The following is a 19,858-nucleotide window of genomic DNA, read 5'->3' on the forward strand; positions in this document are numbered from 1 at the left end:
AGCAATAGTAACATTAATTATTAGTTTATGAAAAAATTGATTTAATTGCATTAAACGTTAATTTAGATTGACAATCAATGGAATTAAACGTCTCAAAATTCAATTCTAATTAACTTAATTTAAATTGATGCGTAATGCAATTGACTAATTGCGGATTTAATGGTTAATGGAAATGATTAATTGTTAATTAGAATTACACATTACGGCCAACACTGGTTATGACGCCGTGGTACTTTCCACATGTCGCCACCGTAAAGACGGCCGTCTTTTGCGGCCGCTATATGACGGCCGTCATATTACGGCACCGTTTTCGGAGAAATCCAAAGCTTAAGGCTCCGTTAACGATTTTAGAGCCAAAATGTTAAATTTATAGATTTAGTCGTTGAAATTGTACTCCTTTTGTTACGTAATATCTAAATAACAAGTATTGGTTTCTATTAACACGTCTTCTCATCTTGGCTTTTAATAATAAGGTCCCGAGCGTGCGTCACCGGCACAATATATGACGAGATGGGGCAGTTTTTAAAAATTCATAAAAAAATTATGGTTATAAATTATAAAAAATGATGTATAAGAACAGTTTCAGGAAATGTTGTAGATTGTTTAAGTATCAAAATTACGTTGAAATTAAGTCGATTTTCACGAAAAATGTTTACTTGTTTTGAAGTAATTTCTGGTGAAAATTGATTTCGTCTAACTTTCATTTACTCTCGTTCAATATAATATAACAAAAATGTAGTCTATGCAAGTCGGAGTACAGGATATGTGTAATAAAAAATTACCATTTTTAGCAGTCCAAACTTTACGAAATTTACAAATAAGATCGACTAAATCAGTGCTTTACGCGCGTTTACCTAAACGTCCAACAGAAAAAAAATCATTACTAATTTAGTGAGTCAGTTTTCAAAAAAATGATCTATACAAATGCAAGATAGGAAGACGCGCTAATAGATACCGGTACTTGTTATTTCTATTACGTAACAAAAGGTGTACAATTTCATCGACTGAATCTATCAATTTTACATTTTTGCGTCTAAAATCGATACCGGCCTCTTAACCCTTAAATGCATAGTGATGCATTTATACACACAACATAAACATCAAATGTTATGCATTATTAAACAAATTCTATTTGTTCTTGTATATTATTTCAATAGTAAAACTAATAAATTTTCCGAATTATTACATAAATTTACGCAGTATTTTAATTTATAAAAGTTACATTTGTTTATAGACGAAATGTCGGAAAACTTGGAAAAATCTGGAAGTTGATGATTTTTAGTATGTGATTTTGGGCAGATTTTTCGGGGTTTGTAATTATTTTATATTTACAAATTTTATCATAGGAACATCACAAATAGTGTACCTTTCTGTTGGCAGTTAAGATTTTTCCTATACCCCTTACTAAATATATAATAATAATTACTAATATTTCCAAAAATATGATTTAGACTATGCAACTTTTAACACTGATTTCCCAGTGAAAATCGATGATATATTTTTTTTTACTATTTTTCCTAGAAACCGCAAACAATTATGTGATATATATATTAATTTCGGGCAAAACGAAAAAATCATGTATTTAAGGGTTAAGGGTGGTCATCAGTGTTCGTTGATGAGGGCATGCAGCCTGTCTAGCGCCTGTGTTAGCAGGCTGTGTGCGTCGGCGTGGTAGTGCGCGGCGTCTGACGGCGGGGGCGCGGTCCGCCAGGCCACCACGTGCTCGCGGCCGGTGGTGAGGCTGGTGGCGACGGTGAACAGGACGCGACGCTCCCATGCGGTGCGCAGCGCTGCTAGCACCTGTGGAAAACCGTCATATATTTATAGATGCTTTAGCCGCTTAAGTGATCTCGTGCCGCCCAATGTACATTAGGATGTACACTCAACCTTAATTAAAAACAAAGTATAAGCATTTCATTTGTCTCGTAAAATTTTCGAACAAAAGAAATTCAAACCAATTAAAAATACAGCAAGATTCAAACTTCCTTGGCTATAATTTTGTTGGGCGGCACGAGTTGGGTATTCCGAGGGCGGACAGGTCTTTTAAAAAGCCGTCCTGCCCTTTTTAAAAGACAAATTCAAATCAGATTTTGAACTACAATGTAATAAAATAAGGTGTTAAATTGAAAATTGCAAAATGGCTTTTGGACTTAGGAGGATATTGATTCCTCGATTCAGTACATCAGAAATCTGCTAAAATAAAAATTGGCGCACCTACGAAAGATATAAATTCATATTTTATAAAACAAAATAATTGAATAACAATGACATTACCTGTCTACCGAGCGGCGTGTCCGGCAGCAGCGAGTGCCTGGGGAAGCCCACCGCGTAGTACGGCGCGCCGGGGGCGGGCTGCCGCGGGCCCTGCCGGCCCGACTGGAAACTAGAACGAACATTTTAGGTTAATCATCACAAACATTATCTTCATTCACGTGCCCTCTCTGTCCAGGAGGTCGGCGACCATATGTCTATATGTCTCTCTATTTTTTTTTTTTATTTATTTAGGCAAACAAACAGCCACTACAAGTTATACTTATTACACTAATTACCATAATATCTACCATATGTGTGGCCCACGGCGCTTACCACTAATTAGTATGAATAATGTTCATTCAGAGCTAAACTAATCACCGTTAAGCTTTGGATTCCTCCGAAAACGGTGCCGTCATATGACGGCCGTCATATAGCCGCGGCCGTCTTTACGGTGGCGACATGTGGAAAGTACCACGGCGTCATAACACACCGTCATCCACCAAGGTCAAAGCGGCAAATTTGAAAAATGTAGGCGCGATGGGATAACGTCCCATAGAAAATTTGAATTTCGCGCCTTTTCCTACTGACAAGATTTGCTTGATCATCTATAATTTACTTGGAGGATGAAATATCATCAGAAGAGGAAAATAATCGTAGTACGGAATCATTTATTCAAATCTCGTGTCATTTATTCAAAATGGCGTCACCGCTATCTAATAAAACGTTCACGAAACTATCGACACCGTCATGACGGCCGTCATCTTACGTTACGTTGACAATCAACGTAACGTAACGCCGTCTAGGAAACCGCGCCATCTTGTTTACATAGACAACGTTCTAGTGACGTCAGTCAACGCTATATAGCGGCCGTAATATCACGGCACCGTTTTCGGAGGAATCCAAAGCTTTAGTCTTAAGGGCTCCCGGTGTCAACAACAACATAGAATGGTTAGTTATATTTATATATTTGGTAGGTACTGGAAATACATTATAAGTAAGAAACTAGAAGAAGTAGTTCAGTCTATGTTCGGTCATGCGAATTAGTCTATCTATGCTCTTAACTTTTAACCAGTCTCTTATATTTTTAGTCCATGATGTGCGCCTTCTACCACGGCCACGCTTCCCTTCAATTTTTCCTTCAATTATTAATTTCAGTAGGTTATATTTATTGTTTCTATATATATATGTCCAAAATATGCTGCTTTCCTTTTCTTAATTGTTGATACTACTTCTAAGCCTTTATTCATGATTTCCAATACTCTGACATTAGTTATTCTATCTGTCCATTTAATTTTGAGCATCCTTCGATAAATCCACATTTCAAAAGTCTTTAGTTTGTTGACCAATTTCTTTTTCAGAGTCCAGCTTTCGGAACCATACATAAGAATTGGGATGATGTAACATTTAACCATTCGCCACCTCAGTTTTAGGTTTATTTTTCTGTTAGTTAAACAACAAACAAACATTATAAGCCGACAATATTCAGAAACTGTGATAAAAGTGCATCTTAGCACCAAAACCTGACATTAATATAATCCGTGAATAAAAACGCGTGTGAAAATGTAAACACAGTGACATTTAAAGTGTTATTTTAGTGTAAAAAAGTTTTATCTGGAACCAATCAAAAGTTTATGGTATATTTCGAAAGGATTTGATTTCAATGCCACTTCGTATCTATAATATTATGAGACAGCTTGAAACAAGTAACGAAGTGTTTGGGGGGCTGCCGTTTCTCAACCCGCCAACGGAGCGGCAGCTGACGTTCACGAGGATTCATTACACATGACTCTTAACCACATTACGAGTTTTAATAACAAAATTTCCGTGAGACAAAGACATATTAAATATATTAAAAAACGGGTCACTCACGTATTTTAAGTCGAAAAACGCTCGACATGTTTCACTTCGTACCGAGAAGTGTCATCAGGAGCTTGCGTTTACGGAGACGGACCGGCGCAGACTGCGGGCCGCAGCTCTCCGCGCCCGATGACTCGGCGCAGGCGCCGGTGGCGGCAGGACCCGTTTTTTAATATATTTAACACATTACGAGTTATCAGCCGGCGGTTAGCACTCGGGGTGCGATGACGGATGAAACTTGTCTTGCGGTATATTAGTAGAGGCTTGATAATGCGGTGTCTGTGCGGTCCGTGACTCACTTGTACGTGACCAGGATGGACCCGCAGTCGTGTCCGGGCAGCGCGGCGGGCTCGAGCCGCCACGCCATGCCGCCGGGCGGCTGCTCGGCCTGCGGCGCGGCGCGGCCCTCTCGCCCGTACACGCGCCCGCACACGAGGCACTCGATCAACAACGGTTCCTGACAAAATAAAATATATTTTAGTTGCTTAATTTATGTTTTAGTTTATAATTGTCGCGGGCGACAGCGAGCTAGAGACGCAAACGCTTGATGGCGGAGCGTCAAGGCCCGTGAGAGCCGACGACCAAAAGCGCAGAGCCGACAATTCAAAGGGTTAATTGACACCCATGTCCAAGTCCTCACAGGTAATAAGTCCTTTCCAATGACTGTGTATACCTCACCCGATGGCTACGGTTGCGACAGCTGAAGGCCAGGCTCCGCGACGGCCCGGAGCGCCACCAGAGACTCCTTATTATCCTCCCGGAGTGTTTCAATAGCGGACGGTGAGCTATGAACCGTCGCGAAGGGTTTAACCCTTCACACGCATCCCTGGTGTGCACATACCTGCGGGCGCTGCGTGAGCTGGCTGTCGAGGCAGTGCAGGTGCAGCATGTGCTGGCAGGGCAGCACGGCGGCGCCGGCGCCGAGCGGGCGGCGGCAGCGCGCGCAGCTGCACATGTCTGGTGTGCACATACCTGCGGGCGCTGCGTGAGCTGGCTGTCGAGGCAGTGCAGGTGCAGCATGTGCTGGCAGGGCAGCACGGCGGCGCCGGCGCCGAGCGGGCGGCGGCAGCGCGCGCAGCTGCACATGTCTGGTGTGCACATACCTGCGGGCGCTGCGTGAGCTGGCTGTCGAGGCAGTGCAGGTGCAGCATGTGCTGGCAGGGCAGCACGGCGGCGCCGGCGCCGAGCGGGCGGCGGCAGCGCGCGCAGCTGCACATGTCTGGTGTGCACATACCTGCGGGCGCTGCGTGAGCTGGCTGTCGAGGCAGTGCAGGTGCAGCATGTGCTGGCAGGGCAGCACGGCGGCGCCGGCGCCGAGCGGGCGGCGGCAGCGCGCGCAGCTGCACATGTCTGGTGTGCACATACCTGCGGGCGCTGCGTGAGCTGGCTGTCGAGGCAGTGCAGGTGCAGCATGTGCTGGCAGGGCAGCACGGCGGCGCCGGCGCCGAGCGGGCGGCGGCAGCGCGCGCAGCTGCACATGTCTGGTGTGCACATACCTGCGGGCGCTGCGTGAGCTGGCTGTCGAGGCAGTGCAGGTGCAGCATGTGCTGGCAGGGCAGCACGGCGGCGCCGGCGCCGAGCGGGCGGCGGCAGCGCGCGCAGCTGCACATGTCTGGTGTGCACATACCTGCGGGCGCTGCGTGAGCTGGCTGTCGAGGCAGTGCAGGTGCAGCATGTGCTGGCAGGGCAGCACGGCGGCGCCGGCGCCGAGCGGGCGGCGGCAGCGCGCGCAGCTGCACATGTCTGGTGTGCACATACCTGCGGGCGCTGCGTGAGCTGGCTGTCGAGGCAGTGCAGGTGCAGCATGTGCTGGCAGGGCAGCACGGCGGCGCCGGCGCCGAGCGGGCGGCGGCAGCGCGCGCAGCTGCACATGTCTGGTGTGCACATACCTGCGGGCGCTGCGTGAGCTGGCTGTCGAGGCAGTGCAGGTGCAGCATGTGCTGGCAGGGCAGCACGGCGGCGCCGGCGCCGAGCGGGCGGCGGCAGCGCGCGCAGCTGCACATGTCTGGTGTGCACATACCTGCGGGCGCTGCGTGAGCTGGCTGTCGAGGCAGTGCAGGTGCAGCATGTGCTGGCAGGGCAGCACGGCGGCGCCGGCGCCGAGCGGGCGGCGGCAGCGCGCGCAGCTGCACATGTCTGGTGTGCACATACCTGCGGGCGCTGCGTGAGCTGGCTGTCGAGGCAGTGCAGGTGCAGCATGTGCTGGCAGGGCAGCACGGCGGCGCCGGCGCCGAGCGGGCGGCGGCAGCGCGCGCAGCTGCTGCGGTGCGCGCCCGGCACCGCGCCCACCCACACGCACACGCCGCCCGACCCTTCCATACCTGACACATAGATCAGTCAAATAAAACACAGACAAACATTCAGACAATAAAAAAAAACATTGCGTGATGTAGTTCTATATTTTTGTGTATGTTGTTTGGAGTCCTTGGAGGAATGTAAAACTGTGTTTTGCAAGCAAAAAAAAGTTGTGCTCCCTTCGTAATTTGCAAAAAACTGCAAAAATTTCCGACTTTTTTCTGTTTTTGCACTTTTATTATAAAACTATGGGTTTTTGGTCAAAGTTTGCTATGTAATGTTGAAAGAACATTAAAAAGTCTGTACTCTATTCATAGGACCGACTGGGTAAACTCTGGCTATTTGTAAAAACCTTCGGCTACGCTATTGGGAACCTGTAGGTGCAGCACCACAGTATACTAAGAACAGTAGTGAATCTAAGGCCGCTCGGCAAGTTATTTACCTACTCTTGCGTTGGTGCTTAGGGTTGTCACTTTTATTTTTAGTTAAATATTATTTGCGTATTATGAGTAGCACTAGGTTTCTATTTATATAATATAATGAAATGTTCTATCAATTCATAAATGAGGTATAAATTAAGGCCGGTAAGAGCAGGCAAATGCGAGCGTACTCGAATGCGCGCGATCACAGTCGCGGTACGGCCCACACACTGACAATTCAACCTCTAGACTGAGCTTAGGCCAATTCTTTCATGAAACCGATGCTGCCAAAAATACGGGGGTGCGGGGGGACGAGGTGAGCGAATCCCGTGCCGTGATTGGTCCGTTCAAAGACACGGACCAATCACGGCACGGGATTGACTCGAAGATGGAGTAACGCTACCGTATGTGTGGCAGAGGGGGTAGCGCGACTATGCTATGTCTAGAGGTTGGATTGTCTGTGGGCCCACACTGCCGCCACCGTATTCCCCCGTATATTATGCGAATGTGTGCGTGGCGGCGCGTGCGTACACGGCGCCCGGCGCGCACGCACACATTCAAGCCGGCAGCGGCACATTTCTATAAAGATTCACTACTGTTCTTGTACTGTGGCAGCACTCACCGACGGTGGGCGGCGGCGGCGGCGGCGGCGCGTCGAACACGTCGTCGCTGCCCGCGCTGCAGTTCAGGAGGGAGCCCGTTGACGCTTGCTACACAAAATAACAACAGTTTCAAAACAGTGGCAAAACAACTAACCATCATCTTTCTCGCGTTGTCCGGGCATTTTGCCACGGCTCATGGGAGCTAAGGTCCGATTGGCAATTAATCCCAAGAATAGGCTACATGACTAATTTTTTTTATGGTATCAATCGATCGGGTTTGTTTTTAGGATCAAATGTCTATATGGGACCCATTGCATTAAAGTAACACAAAAGTCAGAAATTGTAGTCAAAGTCCGACAGTCGCACTTCACTCGCGAAACGCCCTATACAAAACGGCCAGAGGCCGTGACGTCATCGCCCTTCTTTTAGTATGGACAAAACGAGAAAATTGCGTTTTTGTCGGTGAAATATTGCGTTTATGTATATAGTTGCTATACAATATTTTTTGTATGAAATGTAAGGAATCGAATGGTACTCTTACTTTTATCGTTTTTGGAAGTTAAAAAAAACTTAAATTTTGAAACTTTCAGGTCCTGTAATTTTGTAATTTTTCAATATTTTATTTTAATATCCACATTATTGTGATAAATTGCTCGTTTGCTATCTATTTTACTAGATTTTGTTATAAAATTCAATATCAGTCATCATCCCTATTGGCGTGGACACTAGTTTTTATGAAAGCGACTGCCATCTGACCTTCCAACCCAAAGGGTAAACTAGGCCCTTATTGGGATGTCCAGTTTCCTCACGATGTTTTCCTTCACCTAAAAGCGACTGGTAAACAGAGGGAATGCTCCCGGTACTGAATTTCTATGTCGAGAACCGGGAATTCCCGGTTCCGGTACTGTATTTGTATAGAAAACCAGTACGGGAGCACTCCCTAGTAAACACAAGTGATATTTTGTACCTATGGGCTTTCGTTTCACCGACGATATTGGGTTCGGCCATTGACTCCTCGATCTCCGCATTTTGTCGGATCCTCCAGGTGCCGTCATCGTGGCAAAACAACGTATAACTCATTTTAAACACTACATAGTATAAAACACAGCCGCTTCCCGCCGTCTGTCTGTCCTTATGTATGCTTAGATCTTTAAACTACGCAACGGATTTGAATGCGGGTGTTTTTAATAGATAGAGTGATTCAAGAGGAAGGTTTACGTATAATTTGTTAACCCGTGCGAAGCCGGGGCGCGTCGCTAGTTTAATGATAAGTCTGAAAAACGGATGAGTCTTAAAACAGAGTACTCAACGTCACTGACAATCCAACCTCTAGACTGAGCTGAGGCCAATTCTTTCATGAAACCGATGCTGCCAAAAATACGGGGGTGCGGGGGGACGAGGTGAGCGAATCCCGTGCCGTGATTGGTCCGTTCAAAGACACGGACCAATCACGGCACGGGATTGACTCGAAGATGGAGTAACGCTACCGTATGTGTGGCAGAGGGGGTAGCGCGACTATGCTATGTCTAGAGGTTGGATTGTCTGTGACTCAACGTACTCGAGTCTTAATCGACAGTGTAAGGGCCACGCACCTGCAGGCTGTCCTTGCTCTCGTGGCTAAGATACGTGGACACGGTGTCGACACTGTGTCGCCGGCCGCCGTGGGACAGCGACGCACGGGGCTCTTCCGAGTCGGTGCTGTGTTGGCGCTCTAGACCTGGTTAACCGACAGTGTAAGGGGCACGCACCTGCAGGCTGTCCTTGCTCTCGTGGCTAAGATACGTGGACACGGTGTCGACACTGTGTCGCCGCCCGCCGTGAGACAGCGACGCACGGGGCTCTTCCGAGTCGGTACTGTGTTGACTTTCCAAGCCGGGTTTGCTGCTGTTGTGACCTGTTGAAATAAGAGATATTAGCAATAGGCCGGTTACTAAACTTTAAATTGTTCGAGAGCATCACATTATATCCTACAGTATATTTATGTTTGGAATATAATAGAACACTATTTTGTGAATGTATGTGTAAAGTAATCTCTAAAAAATATATTGAGATTTTTGGAAAAAAAAAATTTAAAAATTTAGTTTTTAAAAAGATGTAAACATAAAATTCTACAGTAGCGATTTTTTGTTCAAAAGGCATAACTAAATATTTTACACTGTAAGTAAAATATGCACCACTTTTTTAGTGGTGCATACGTCACGAGCAATAAAAATGTTTGAAATAAATAATTACAATACAACATTAATTAAACACTTGGTGATTTTCCACTATATTGTTACGCCAATTATTCTACTCAATCTAATAAAATAAAAAACCAGGGGATTTTATTTTTATTATTTTTTAAACAATTATAACGTATTTTACCCCACGCGCATTAATTCTACAGTATATTTTTTTAATGCACCATACAGCCTGTAATTAATGTTATCACAACGTCAAAGAATCTCCTATTAATACAATGAGCTTTTATCACAATTGTAAAAATGGCTATTGTTAAATTATTTAAATGATCGGCGCGGGGCGGGAGGGGAAGCGATGGCGATACCTCAAGGCCGCACGGCCGCAAAGCAACGGATTGGATAGGATGAAGGTATCTTAGGGCGGTTACAGAGTAGCGTTTTATACGAGCGTACGCGTACAGTCACCAGCAATTAAATGTCTGCTAGTGCACGAAAATACTAACGACCTTTTTTCCTACGTCCAGTTGACCTAAGTTTAAAATGTATAAATTGCGAAACTTGTAACGACATGTGTCCCACGTTTAGCTGACCTAAGTTTAAAAAGTCTACCGTACCGCGAAGAAATTCAAAGGTGTATGTGAAGTCCCCAATCCGCATTGGGCTAGCGTGGGGACTGCCGTACGAAACTGATAATTTTATTTAACATCACGATTTTTGGTCCTTCATGAACTGTCAAAAGTGACGTTTCTTCAAATAAAAACGTCACTTTTGACACTTATGGATGGGATATGTCAGTGTCAAACAAGTGACTAAAGTGACGTTTTTTTTTAGAAACGTCACTTGACACTTGTATGGATGGGATATGTCAGGGTCAAACAAGTGAGAAAGGTGACGTGTTTTTAAGAAACGTCACTCTTGACACTTGTATGGATGGGATATGTCAGTGTCAAACAAGTGACAAAAGTGACTTTTTTTAAAGAAACGTCACTTTTGACAAGTATGGATGGGCTATGTCAGTGTCAAACAAGTGACAAAAGTGGCGTTTTTGAAGAAACGTCACTCTTGACACTTGTATGGATGGGATATGTCAGTGTCAAACAAGTGAGAAAAGTGACGTTTGTTTTTAAGAAACGTCACTTTTGACACTTGTATGGATGGGATATGTCGGTGTCAAACAAGTGACAAAAGTGACTTTTTTTTAAAGAAACGTCACTTTTGACATGTATGGATGGGATATGTCAGTGTCAAACAAGTGACAAAAGTGACTTTTTTATTTAAAGAAACGTCACTTTTGACATGTATGGATGGGCTATGTCAGTGTCAAACAAGTGACAAAAGTGACGTTTTTGAAGAAACGTCACTCTTGACACTTGTATGGATGGGATATGTCAGGGTCAAACAAGTAAGAAAAGTGACGTTTGTTTTTAAGAAACGTCACTTGTATGGATGGGATATGTCGGTGTCAAACAAGTGACAAAAGTGACTTTTTTTAAAGAAACGTCACTTTTGACATGTAAGGATGGGATATGTCAGTGTCAAACATGTGACAAAAGTGACTTTTTTATTTAAAGAAACGTCACTTTTGACATGTATGGATGGGCTATGTCAGTGTCAAACAAGTGACAAAAGTGACGTTTTTGAAGAAACGTCACTCTTGACACTTGTATGGATGGGATATGTCAGGGTCAAACAAGTGAGAAAAGTGACGTTTGTTTTTAAGAAACGTCACTTTTGACACTTGTATGGATGGGATATGTCGGTGTCAAACAAGTGACAAAAGTGACTTTTTTTGAAAGAAACGTCACTTTTGACATGTATGGATGGGATATGTCAGTGTCACACAAGTGACAAAAGTGACTTTTCTATTTAAAGAAACGTCACTTTTGACATGTATGGATGGGCTATGTCAGTGTCAAACAAGTGGCAAAAGTGACGTTTTTTTTAAGAATCGTCACTTTTGACACTTGTTGACACTGATATATCCGATCCATATCGTTTCTATAACTAACATTTGACGTATCTCCAACTGACCTAAGTTTAAAATGTATAAATTGCGAAATTTCTAACGACATGTGTCCCACGTTTAGCTAACCTAAGTTTAAAAAGTCTAGTGTACCGCGAAGACATTCAAAGGTGTATGTGAAGTCCCCAATCCGCACTGGGCTAGCGTGGGAACTACCGTACGAAACTGATAATTTTATTTAATATCACGATTTTTGGTCGTTCATGAACTATCAAAAGTGACGTTTCTTCAAACAAAAACGTCACTTTTGACACTTGTACGGATGGGATATGTCAGTGTCAAATAAGTAACTAAAGTGACGTTTCTTCAAAAACGTTACTTTTGACATGTATGGATGGGCTATGTCAGTGTCAAACAAGTGACAAAAGTGACGTTTTTGAAGAAACGTCACTCTTGACACTTGTATGGATGGGATATGTCAGGGTCAAACAAGTGAAAATGTGACGTTTTTTTAAGAAACGTCACTCTTGACACTTGTATGGATGGGATATGTCAGGGTCAAACAAGTGAGAAAGCTGAAAGTTTTTTAAGAAACGTCACTAATACACTTGTATGGATGGGATTGTCGGTGTCAAACAAGTGACAAAAGTGACGTTTTTTATGAAACGTCACTATTGACACTTGTATGGATGGGATTGTCGGTGTCAAACAAGTGACAAAAGTGACGTTTTTTATGAAACGTCACTATTGACACTTGTATGGATGGGATATGTCAGTGTCAAACAAGTGACTAAAGTGACGTTTTTTTTTAGAAACGTTACTCTTGACACTTGTATGGATGGGCTATGTCAGTGTCAAACAAGTGACAAAAGTGACGTTTTTGTAGGAACGTCACTCTTGGCACTTGTATGGATGGGATATGTCAGTGACAAAAGTGACTTTTTTTAAAGAAACGTCACTTTTGACATATGGATGGGCTATGTCAGTGTCAAACAAGTGACAAGAGTGACGATTTTTATGAAACGTCACTATTGACATGTATGGATTGGATATGTCAGGGTCAAACAAGTTAAAATGTGACGTTTTTTTAAGAAACGTCACTCTTGACACTTGTATGGATGGGATATGTCAGTGTCAAAAAAGTGACAAAAGTGACTTTTTTTTAAAGAAACGTCACTTTTGACATGTATGGATGGGCTATGTTAGTGTCAAACAAGTGACAAAAGTGACGTTTTTGAAGAAACGTCACTCTTGACACTTGTATGGATGGGATATGTCAGGGTCAAACAAGTGAGAAAGCTGAATTTTTTTTAAGAAACGTCACTAATACACTTGTATGGATGGGATTGTCGGTGTCAAACAAGTGACAAAAGTGACGTTTTTTACAAACGTCACTATTGACACTTGTATGGATGGGATATGTCAGTGTCAAACAAGTGACTAAAGTGACGTTTTTTTTTAGAAACGTTACTCTTGACACTTGTATGGATGGGCTATGTCAGTGTCAAACAAGTGACAAAAGTGACGTTTTTGAAGAAACGTCACTTTTGACATGTATGGATGGGCTATGGCAGTGTCAAACAAGTCACAAAAGTGACGTTTTTTAGAAACGTCACTCTCGACACTTGTATGGATGGGCTATGTCAGTGTCAAACAAGTGACAAAAGTGACGTTTTTGAAGAAACGTCACTTTTGACATGTATGGATGGGCTATGGCAGTGTCAAACAAGTGACAAAAGTGACGTTTTTGAAGGAACGTCACTCTTGACACTTGTATGGATGGGATATGTCAGGGTCAAACAAGTGAGAAAGGTGACTTTTTTTTTTTGATATTGACTTTCAAAGTATTGTCATTAGGCTTTTTGAACGTAGCTATTTTAAGCGTAGCAATTTTAAAAGTATTGGTCTCAAGTTATTTGTTATTTATTTTGATTTCTCGCAAAGCACTTGTTATTATTCCAATATTTTTTTGATAACACGTGTTAAATAAACAGATAATTGTAGAAATATAAAATTTTCGAGTGTAGGATGAATAAACATATTTTTTAAGCATAAAATAAAAAATAAAAAATCATAATAAATAGATCTCACGGTATCCGAGTGGTGCAAATTTCCATATCAATTGAGATTAATATTATGACCTAATCATCAAATTTTCGAATTGTGTAGGAATTTTTAAGTTACATTTATATCGATTATTTAAAAAATAACTATAGATTGAGCTTACTGTACACAGCTCACAGGAAACTCTCGGGATTTCTTTGTTATTAATCATGAACTAACTTAAGACATATAATTGATACATTATCCCGACTGTATGACTTAGTCTGTATAGTGTTCTAGATATTGACCCTAGGGTCATTAATTTCATGAAGAGCTCAATTACGGTACTCGAGATAATCGTATCGTGGGCATCTGTAAACCCTAAATATTGATTAGAAAAAGCTTTCGAGACTGTACGAATTAATGCAAGCAAAATTTTTTCTTCCCCCGCCTACAAATTTTTTGGGGTGTAGGGCCAAATACCCGGAGCCTTTACCCTGAGCTCTATCTAATTGTACTTGTTATGTATAGACAAACCTAACCTGTTTTGAGATTTGTGTACAAAGTGAGGTACATATTTCTGAAAAAACGGCCAAGTGCGAGTCGGACTCGCGCACGGAGGGTTCCGCACCATCAACAAAAAGTAGAGCAAAACAAGCAAAAAAACGGTCACCCATCCAAGTACTGACCCCGCCCGACGTTGCTTAACTTCGGTCAAAAATCACGTTTGTTGTATGGGAGCCCCACTTAAATCTTTATTTTATTCTGTTTTTAGTATTTGTTATTATAGCGGCAACAGAAATACATCATCTGTGAAAATTTCAACTGTCTAGCTATCACGGGTCGTGAGATACAGCCTGGTGACAGACGGACGGACGGACGGACGGACGGACGGATGGACGGACGGACGGACGGATGGACGGACGGACAGCGGAGTCTTAGTAATAGTTTTTCCCGTTTTTACCCCTTGGGTACGGAACCCTAATATTTTATCAACCTGTACGGCTATGATGGCCGGCTCTTTATCATTTGTCACCATGGCTGTCACGTTCTAACAAATATGTAAGTGCGAAAGTGACGCATAGCATGACAGGTGATAAAAATACGACCATGATAGCTGGTCTGGACTACCTAGTGCATGTGCTTGGACCCCTAAACTGTGAGTTATATTAGTATTGTTCGGTATCTAATTAGACATATACGCGACTCACTGAATATATTCAAATTGTGCAGGATTTGTCTCGCAAGGCCCGGCTTGCGTTCCTTGCTCGGCGAGGCGCTGCGGCCGCTCCGGACCATAGTCTGGGGCGGGGCGGAGCGGACGGACATCGTGGAGGCGAGAGACGCTAGGGAGGCTGTGGAGTGTACGCTGGACCCGGTGTGCTGTTGGGGAATGTGGGTACGGGGTGCTGGTACTGTAAGGAAAAAAAAATGTATTATAGAAATATAAAATTCTAATTTTTTTTATCGTGTGAACACAAAACGTAAAACAATATACTGGGGATAATGACCAGTGATCGGATTCTATGCCACACCGCGGGATATCAAGTCGAAATGGTAATATTGATACGCCACTTGGCCCGCGATAGGAACAAAACTGTTCGAAAAGTAAACGCTATTTCGGTGTTGGTAATTCGTTTATAAAATAAAGGACTGTAAAAAAAACAGTGTTGGTTATGATTTAAAGAAAAAATATTATTCAAAAAATTATTAAGTTTTCAGTTTCAAATTTTCAATTATTAATATTAATAATATATGCAATGCATGATTAATTGATTAACAGTAACATGCCAAAACACTCTCCTATATCGCACACGAATCCCGGAATCCCGCGGCATATCCATACTAGCATAATGATTGAGGTCACTCACCCCAAGTGGCATAGAAATCCCCGATCACTGATAATGACTGACCTGCCCTCGGCGGAGGGGCGGGCTGCGAGCGTGCGAGCGGGTAGGGGGGCTGCGGCGCGCGGCGCAGGACGCGCAGGGCTCCGGCCGGGCCGCGCGCGGACATGTGCCGCGGCCGCGCCGCCCAGCCGCACCACCACACCACTTCTACGCCGGACGTCCAGGCTTCTTCTAGTTGGCATTGGAACTGACACAAAAATACATAGCTTGAAACAGACACTAAAAGAACATCGCGTAAGCTCCTTCCTGCACATAAATAAATAAATATTATAGGACATTATTACACAAATTGACTAAGCCCCACGGTAAGCTCAAGAAAGCTTGTGTTGTGGGTACTCAGACAACGATATATATAATATACAAATACTTAAATACATAGAAAACAACCATGACTCAGGAACAAATATCTGTGCTCATCACACAAATAAATGCCCTTACTGGGATTCGAACCCAGGACCGCGGCTTCACAGGCAGGGTCACTACCCACTAGGCCAGACCGGTCGTCAAACACACTATCATACTATACTACTATCATACTATATTATTATTATTTATTATAGGTCGGCACATACTATTAATCCCGAGATAACCATCAAACAGAACAGAAATCAAAGGACCCGTAACGTTATAACGTGTTTATTATTTTGCCTGTAGAGAGTAACAGTATGAGAGTAAAAACACATACTGGTACTGGTATGAGCAAATTATACAAACACTGCCGTCTATCGATGATTTGTGTCAACACACAGGCACCAACAAGAGCATGAATAAAACGTGAATAGACTGCCGCAGACCAAATGTGACTGTAGACTGTAGCTCCTCGGTCTGTGTTGACGTGCCTCGACCGAGACATTGTAAGGATGTCTATACACCGAGCTGCTTCACATGGCAAATTTCTAGACAAACTGTTGATAGCCGATACGCAATCCTTATTACAGAGACATAAGGTCCACCGATGGTGAGTTTGGCTTGCTATTATTACCTCCATAGGCAGTGCGGTGTAGTAGCCCTCATGAGCGGCCCACTCCCAGCGCACGCCGCGCCCGCCCACCGACGTGACGCTGTAGCAGGCGCGCCGCACGCGGCATGTTGCCTCCGTGCCGCCTTCGCCTTCTACAACAAAATGAATGAATGTGTAGTGCAATAGTGCCACAGACAAGACATCCTCTAGACTGAGCATAGTAACGCTACCCCCTCTGCCACTCATACGGTAGTTTTACTCCATCTTCGAGTCAATCCCGTGCCGTGATTGGTCCGTGTCTTTGAACGGACCAATCACGGCACGGAATTCGCTCACCTCGTCCCCCCGCACCCCCGTATTTTTGGCAGCATCGGTTTCATGAAATAATAGTTCTAAACTCAGTCTAGAGGATTCCTAGTCTATGAATAGTGCTAACTACCAATTGTTTTTGTTTAATCTGTGTTTCTTTTGAATCTTCTTTAGTAATACGAATTCATAATTAACTACTCTGCCATTGGCGTTGAAATGAATGTGTAGTGCAATAGTGCTAACCACCAATTGTTTTTCTTAATCTGTATTTACTGGTGAGAACCTGTAATTGGCTTTTTGTATCATATTTATAAAACCTATTAACATGTTAACAGCTGTTGGATCTCCGAATAGTAATAAATAAATAATGGCTATAATCTTCTCCTTAGTTGTATATGGTGAGGTGAATGAGCTCTCTTCCCTAAATCAATGAACATACATATACACTAGCCAGGGCTACTGAGACATGATCCATCCAAAATTGTAGTTTAATTCATAATTTTAATCACTAGAGTATAAATAACAATGGAGTTTGCTACTTTTGAAAACAAATAATGTCATATGTGTAATAAGACCTATAGTATTGAACTTTTATTACCTACTATTGTTTCTAATCAACTCATGCAGTATCTATCTTAGCAAACAGTATTGTCTGTTGTATGAGTCAGGGAAGTTCAATTGAACATTATGTGGGGAGTAATTTATTTGTCCCACTTTCTGATCTATTACTTAGGCTGATGTGTAACAGGATTGTAATAGATCCATTTTATTATATTAAGATAAGAATGCTATAGAATTATGTTATTAACATAGATTTTGTGCTCTTTGTACTTTAACAAGTGACTATAAAAAAAAATTAAATGTTTTTTATGCAACAAGCCAGTTCAAAGTTATATCTGACCGACTTCTGCTAGAGAATATAAAATGACAGTTCATTTTCTAGATGAACCATATTTGTCCATTCCAAATATGATTTTAGGCAAAATCTAGATTAATGGTCATTCATTGTCATTTTAGTATTTGGGATATAATAAAAACAGAGTTTAAATAAAATTTGTTATATTATTTACTAGTATGTGTACAACATTTAATAACTTCCACTACCTACATAAAGGTTGTCTGGAAGAGATCGCTTTTTAGCAATAAGAGTGCCTGTTGTTTGCCTTTGCATTGCATTTTTTGTTGCTAGTTGCTCTCTGTATTTTTTCTTCTATTGAGGTAAGCAGTAAGGAGTATTTGCATTGTATTAGCTGTTATAGTAAGTACTCACCACTAGCATCAGAGCTCTGTGTAAGTGTCCTCAAGTTGACATAATGGCCCTTGAGCTCCGGGTCCGCATCGGCCAGCACCACTCGGGTCAGCTTCTTGGCATGAGCCCGTTCTAATGTCCGTGCCACACTCGGTGTGTGTGGGATCCACTGGTCCTCGCACTGCCATTCCCACACCACCACACAGTGCACGGAAGACATTGTTAGCTTTACATATCCTGAAAATAAAATAGGAATAAGCTTACTTTTCTATTGGTAACATTTAAAGTAGCTACAGGTTTTTATATCATACCAAAACTTGGTAAATGAGTTGAGACTGAGGGTTGCAAAAGAGTTAGAAGGACGATTAACATAAAAACATTGAGATTTATCAACTAGTCACACTAGTTACCTACCTATTCAAAAATTGGGAGTAACATTTTATCACTAAATATCAAGTTTTCTCATTTACAGAAGAAGTAGGTGTGCAAGATAGACAAAAACTTGGAATAGAAATAGATCCCATAAACTTTAAGCTAAAGACGGTTACACTAAGTAATGCATGGTAAATTATGTAGTCAGAAACTGGTATGACGAGCCGCCAAACGAGTCTTATTTCTTATTTGACGAGATTATTTTCGCATCATTTTACCCACTTGCTAATTCCCTTGGTTCCTCAAAAGCCTTCTCAAGTTAATTCAAACAGCCAAAACGACTAGTAAAACACCCAGATTGATTCACTTGTACGATTTCCTGACTAACGACACACCTACGCCAACCACAAGTTCACTAGGTTCAAGAATGTTTACAAAACACGATAAGTTAAGTCAATACTCACTAGTCTTGTGTAAATACTCGATTCTTTGGTTAAACACTGGCTCTGGAGGGCTCGATTACTAATGCATCACATTTTTTATAACAAATTCAATTAGCTAGTACACGCTACTGGTTTCAATCAGCGTATGTATTGTAAACAAGTTAAACAACACAGATCGACAGCGTCTTCACAGTCACAAAACACCGACATCACTATTCAGAAGGTATTAAAACGAACTTTATCATTGTTAAAGCTTAATATTTGTGTGTAAAAATAACAATAAAATAATTGAACTTACAGCGAAAGGAGTTACAAAAACTACTTTTTTTTCAATAAACAAAACTGTTTTCTCTGTTCGTTCCTAAGCTAACTGTGAATTTGTTCGTTTCATCAATCAAATGAAAGCTTTTTAATATGAGCTGTGTTCATTGGTGGTTTTTAGTTATTTTTTTAATTATGAGAACCCACTTGAAGAAAGTTAAAAAATGCTAAAATAAGGGCCCTTACACACTACCGCACTGCACCGCTATGGCTATATATATTGGAACGCACAATAGTTTAAAACATATAGCTGGTCAACCAAATCTTGTCAGTAAAAAAAGGCGCGAAATTCAAATTTTCTATGGGACGATATCCCTTCGCGCCTACATTTTTCAAATTTGCCGCCTTTTTCTACTGTCAAGATCTGGTTGACCAAGTATATGGTCGACCTTCTTCGATCTGTCTGACGGATGAAACTTGCACGAGACGAGCCGCGAGCCGCGCCACGAGACGCGAGTGTAAGCGGTGGGCTCGCGGCTCGTCTCGTGGCTCGCATGCTCGTCGAGCTAATATAATTTAAACACTAACGGCACGGCATAAGGTTTATAACCGAATGACAAGCCGAACGCGAGTGTAAGCGGTGGACTTGCCGCCTTTTACTACTGACAAGATTTGGTTGTTCCAGTATAATTTGCCTATTAGACTAAAAGAGACAACATCTTTGGACAACATCATATTTAA

The 19,858-nt window shown here is 42.5% G+C and overlaps 1 protein-coding gene across 1 annotated transcript; it reads right to left on the minus strand.

Moving 5' to 3' along the window:
- Positions 1-1,600: 1,600 nt before the first annotated feature.
- Positions 1,601-19,086, minus strand: LOC134652769 (uncharacterized). Its single transcript, XM_063507930.1, has 13 exons — positions 18,878-19,086; positions 18,063-18,278; positions 16,505-16,635; positions 15,526-15,709; positions 14,824-15,027; positions 9,175-9,320; positions 9,019-9,144; positions 7,447-7,534; positions 5,096-6,431; positions 4,952-5,057; positions 4,410-4,567; positions 2,275-2,383; positions 1,601-1,800 (listed from the first exon to the last, which is right to left on the minus strand). Exons 2-13 carry the CDS (start codon positions 18,259-18,261, stop codon positions 1,603-1,605), a joined length of 2,985 nt encoding a protein of 994 aa, XP_063364000.1. The 5' UTR covers positions 18,262-18,278; positions 18,878-19,086; the 3' UTR covers positions 1,601-1,602.
- Between the last annotated feature and the right edge of the window lie 772 nt (positions 19,087-19,858).

The sequence above is a fragment of the Cydia amplana genome, chromosome 12, assembly GCF_948474715.1.
Source record: "Cydia amplana chromosome 12, ilCydAmpl1.1, whole genome shotgun sequence".
NCBI classification, from domain to species: Eukaryota; Metazoa; Arthropoda; class Insecta; order Lepidoptera; family Tortricidae; genus Cydia; species Cydia amplana.

What these genes read in the sequence shown, in the direction of transcription:
- LOC134652769 (XM_063507930.1), bottom strand. Translation starts at nt 18,261, where the DNA reads ATGTCTTCCGTGCACTGTGTGGTGGTGTGGGAATGGCAGTGCGAGGAC. An exon ending in ACACCGCACTGCCTATGGAG is followed by an intron (nt 15,710 to 16,504) that starts GTAATAATAGCA and finishes TTTTTGTGTCAG; the next exon opens with TTCCAATGCCAACTAGAAGA. An exon ending in GCCGCCGCCGCCCACCGTCG is followed by an intron (nt 6,432 to 7,446) that starts GTGAGTGCTGCC and finishes TCTATGTGTCAG; the next exon opens with GTATGGAAGGGTCGGGCGGC.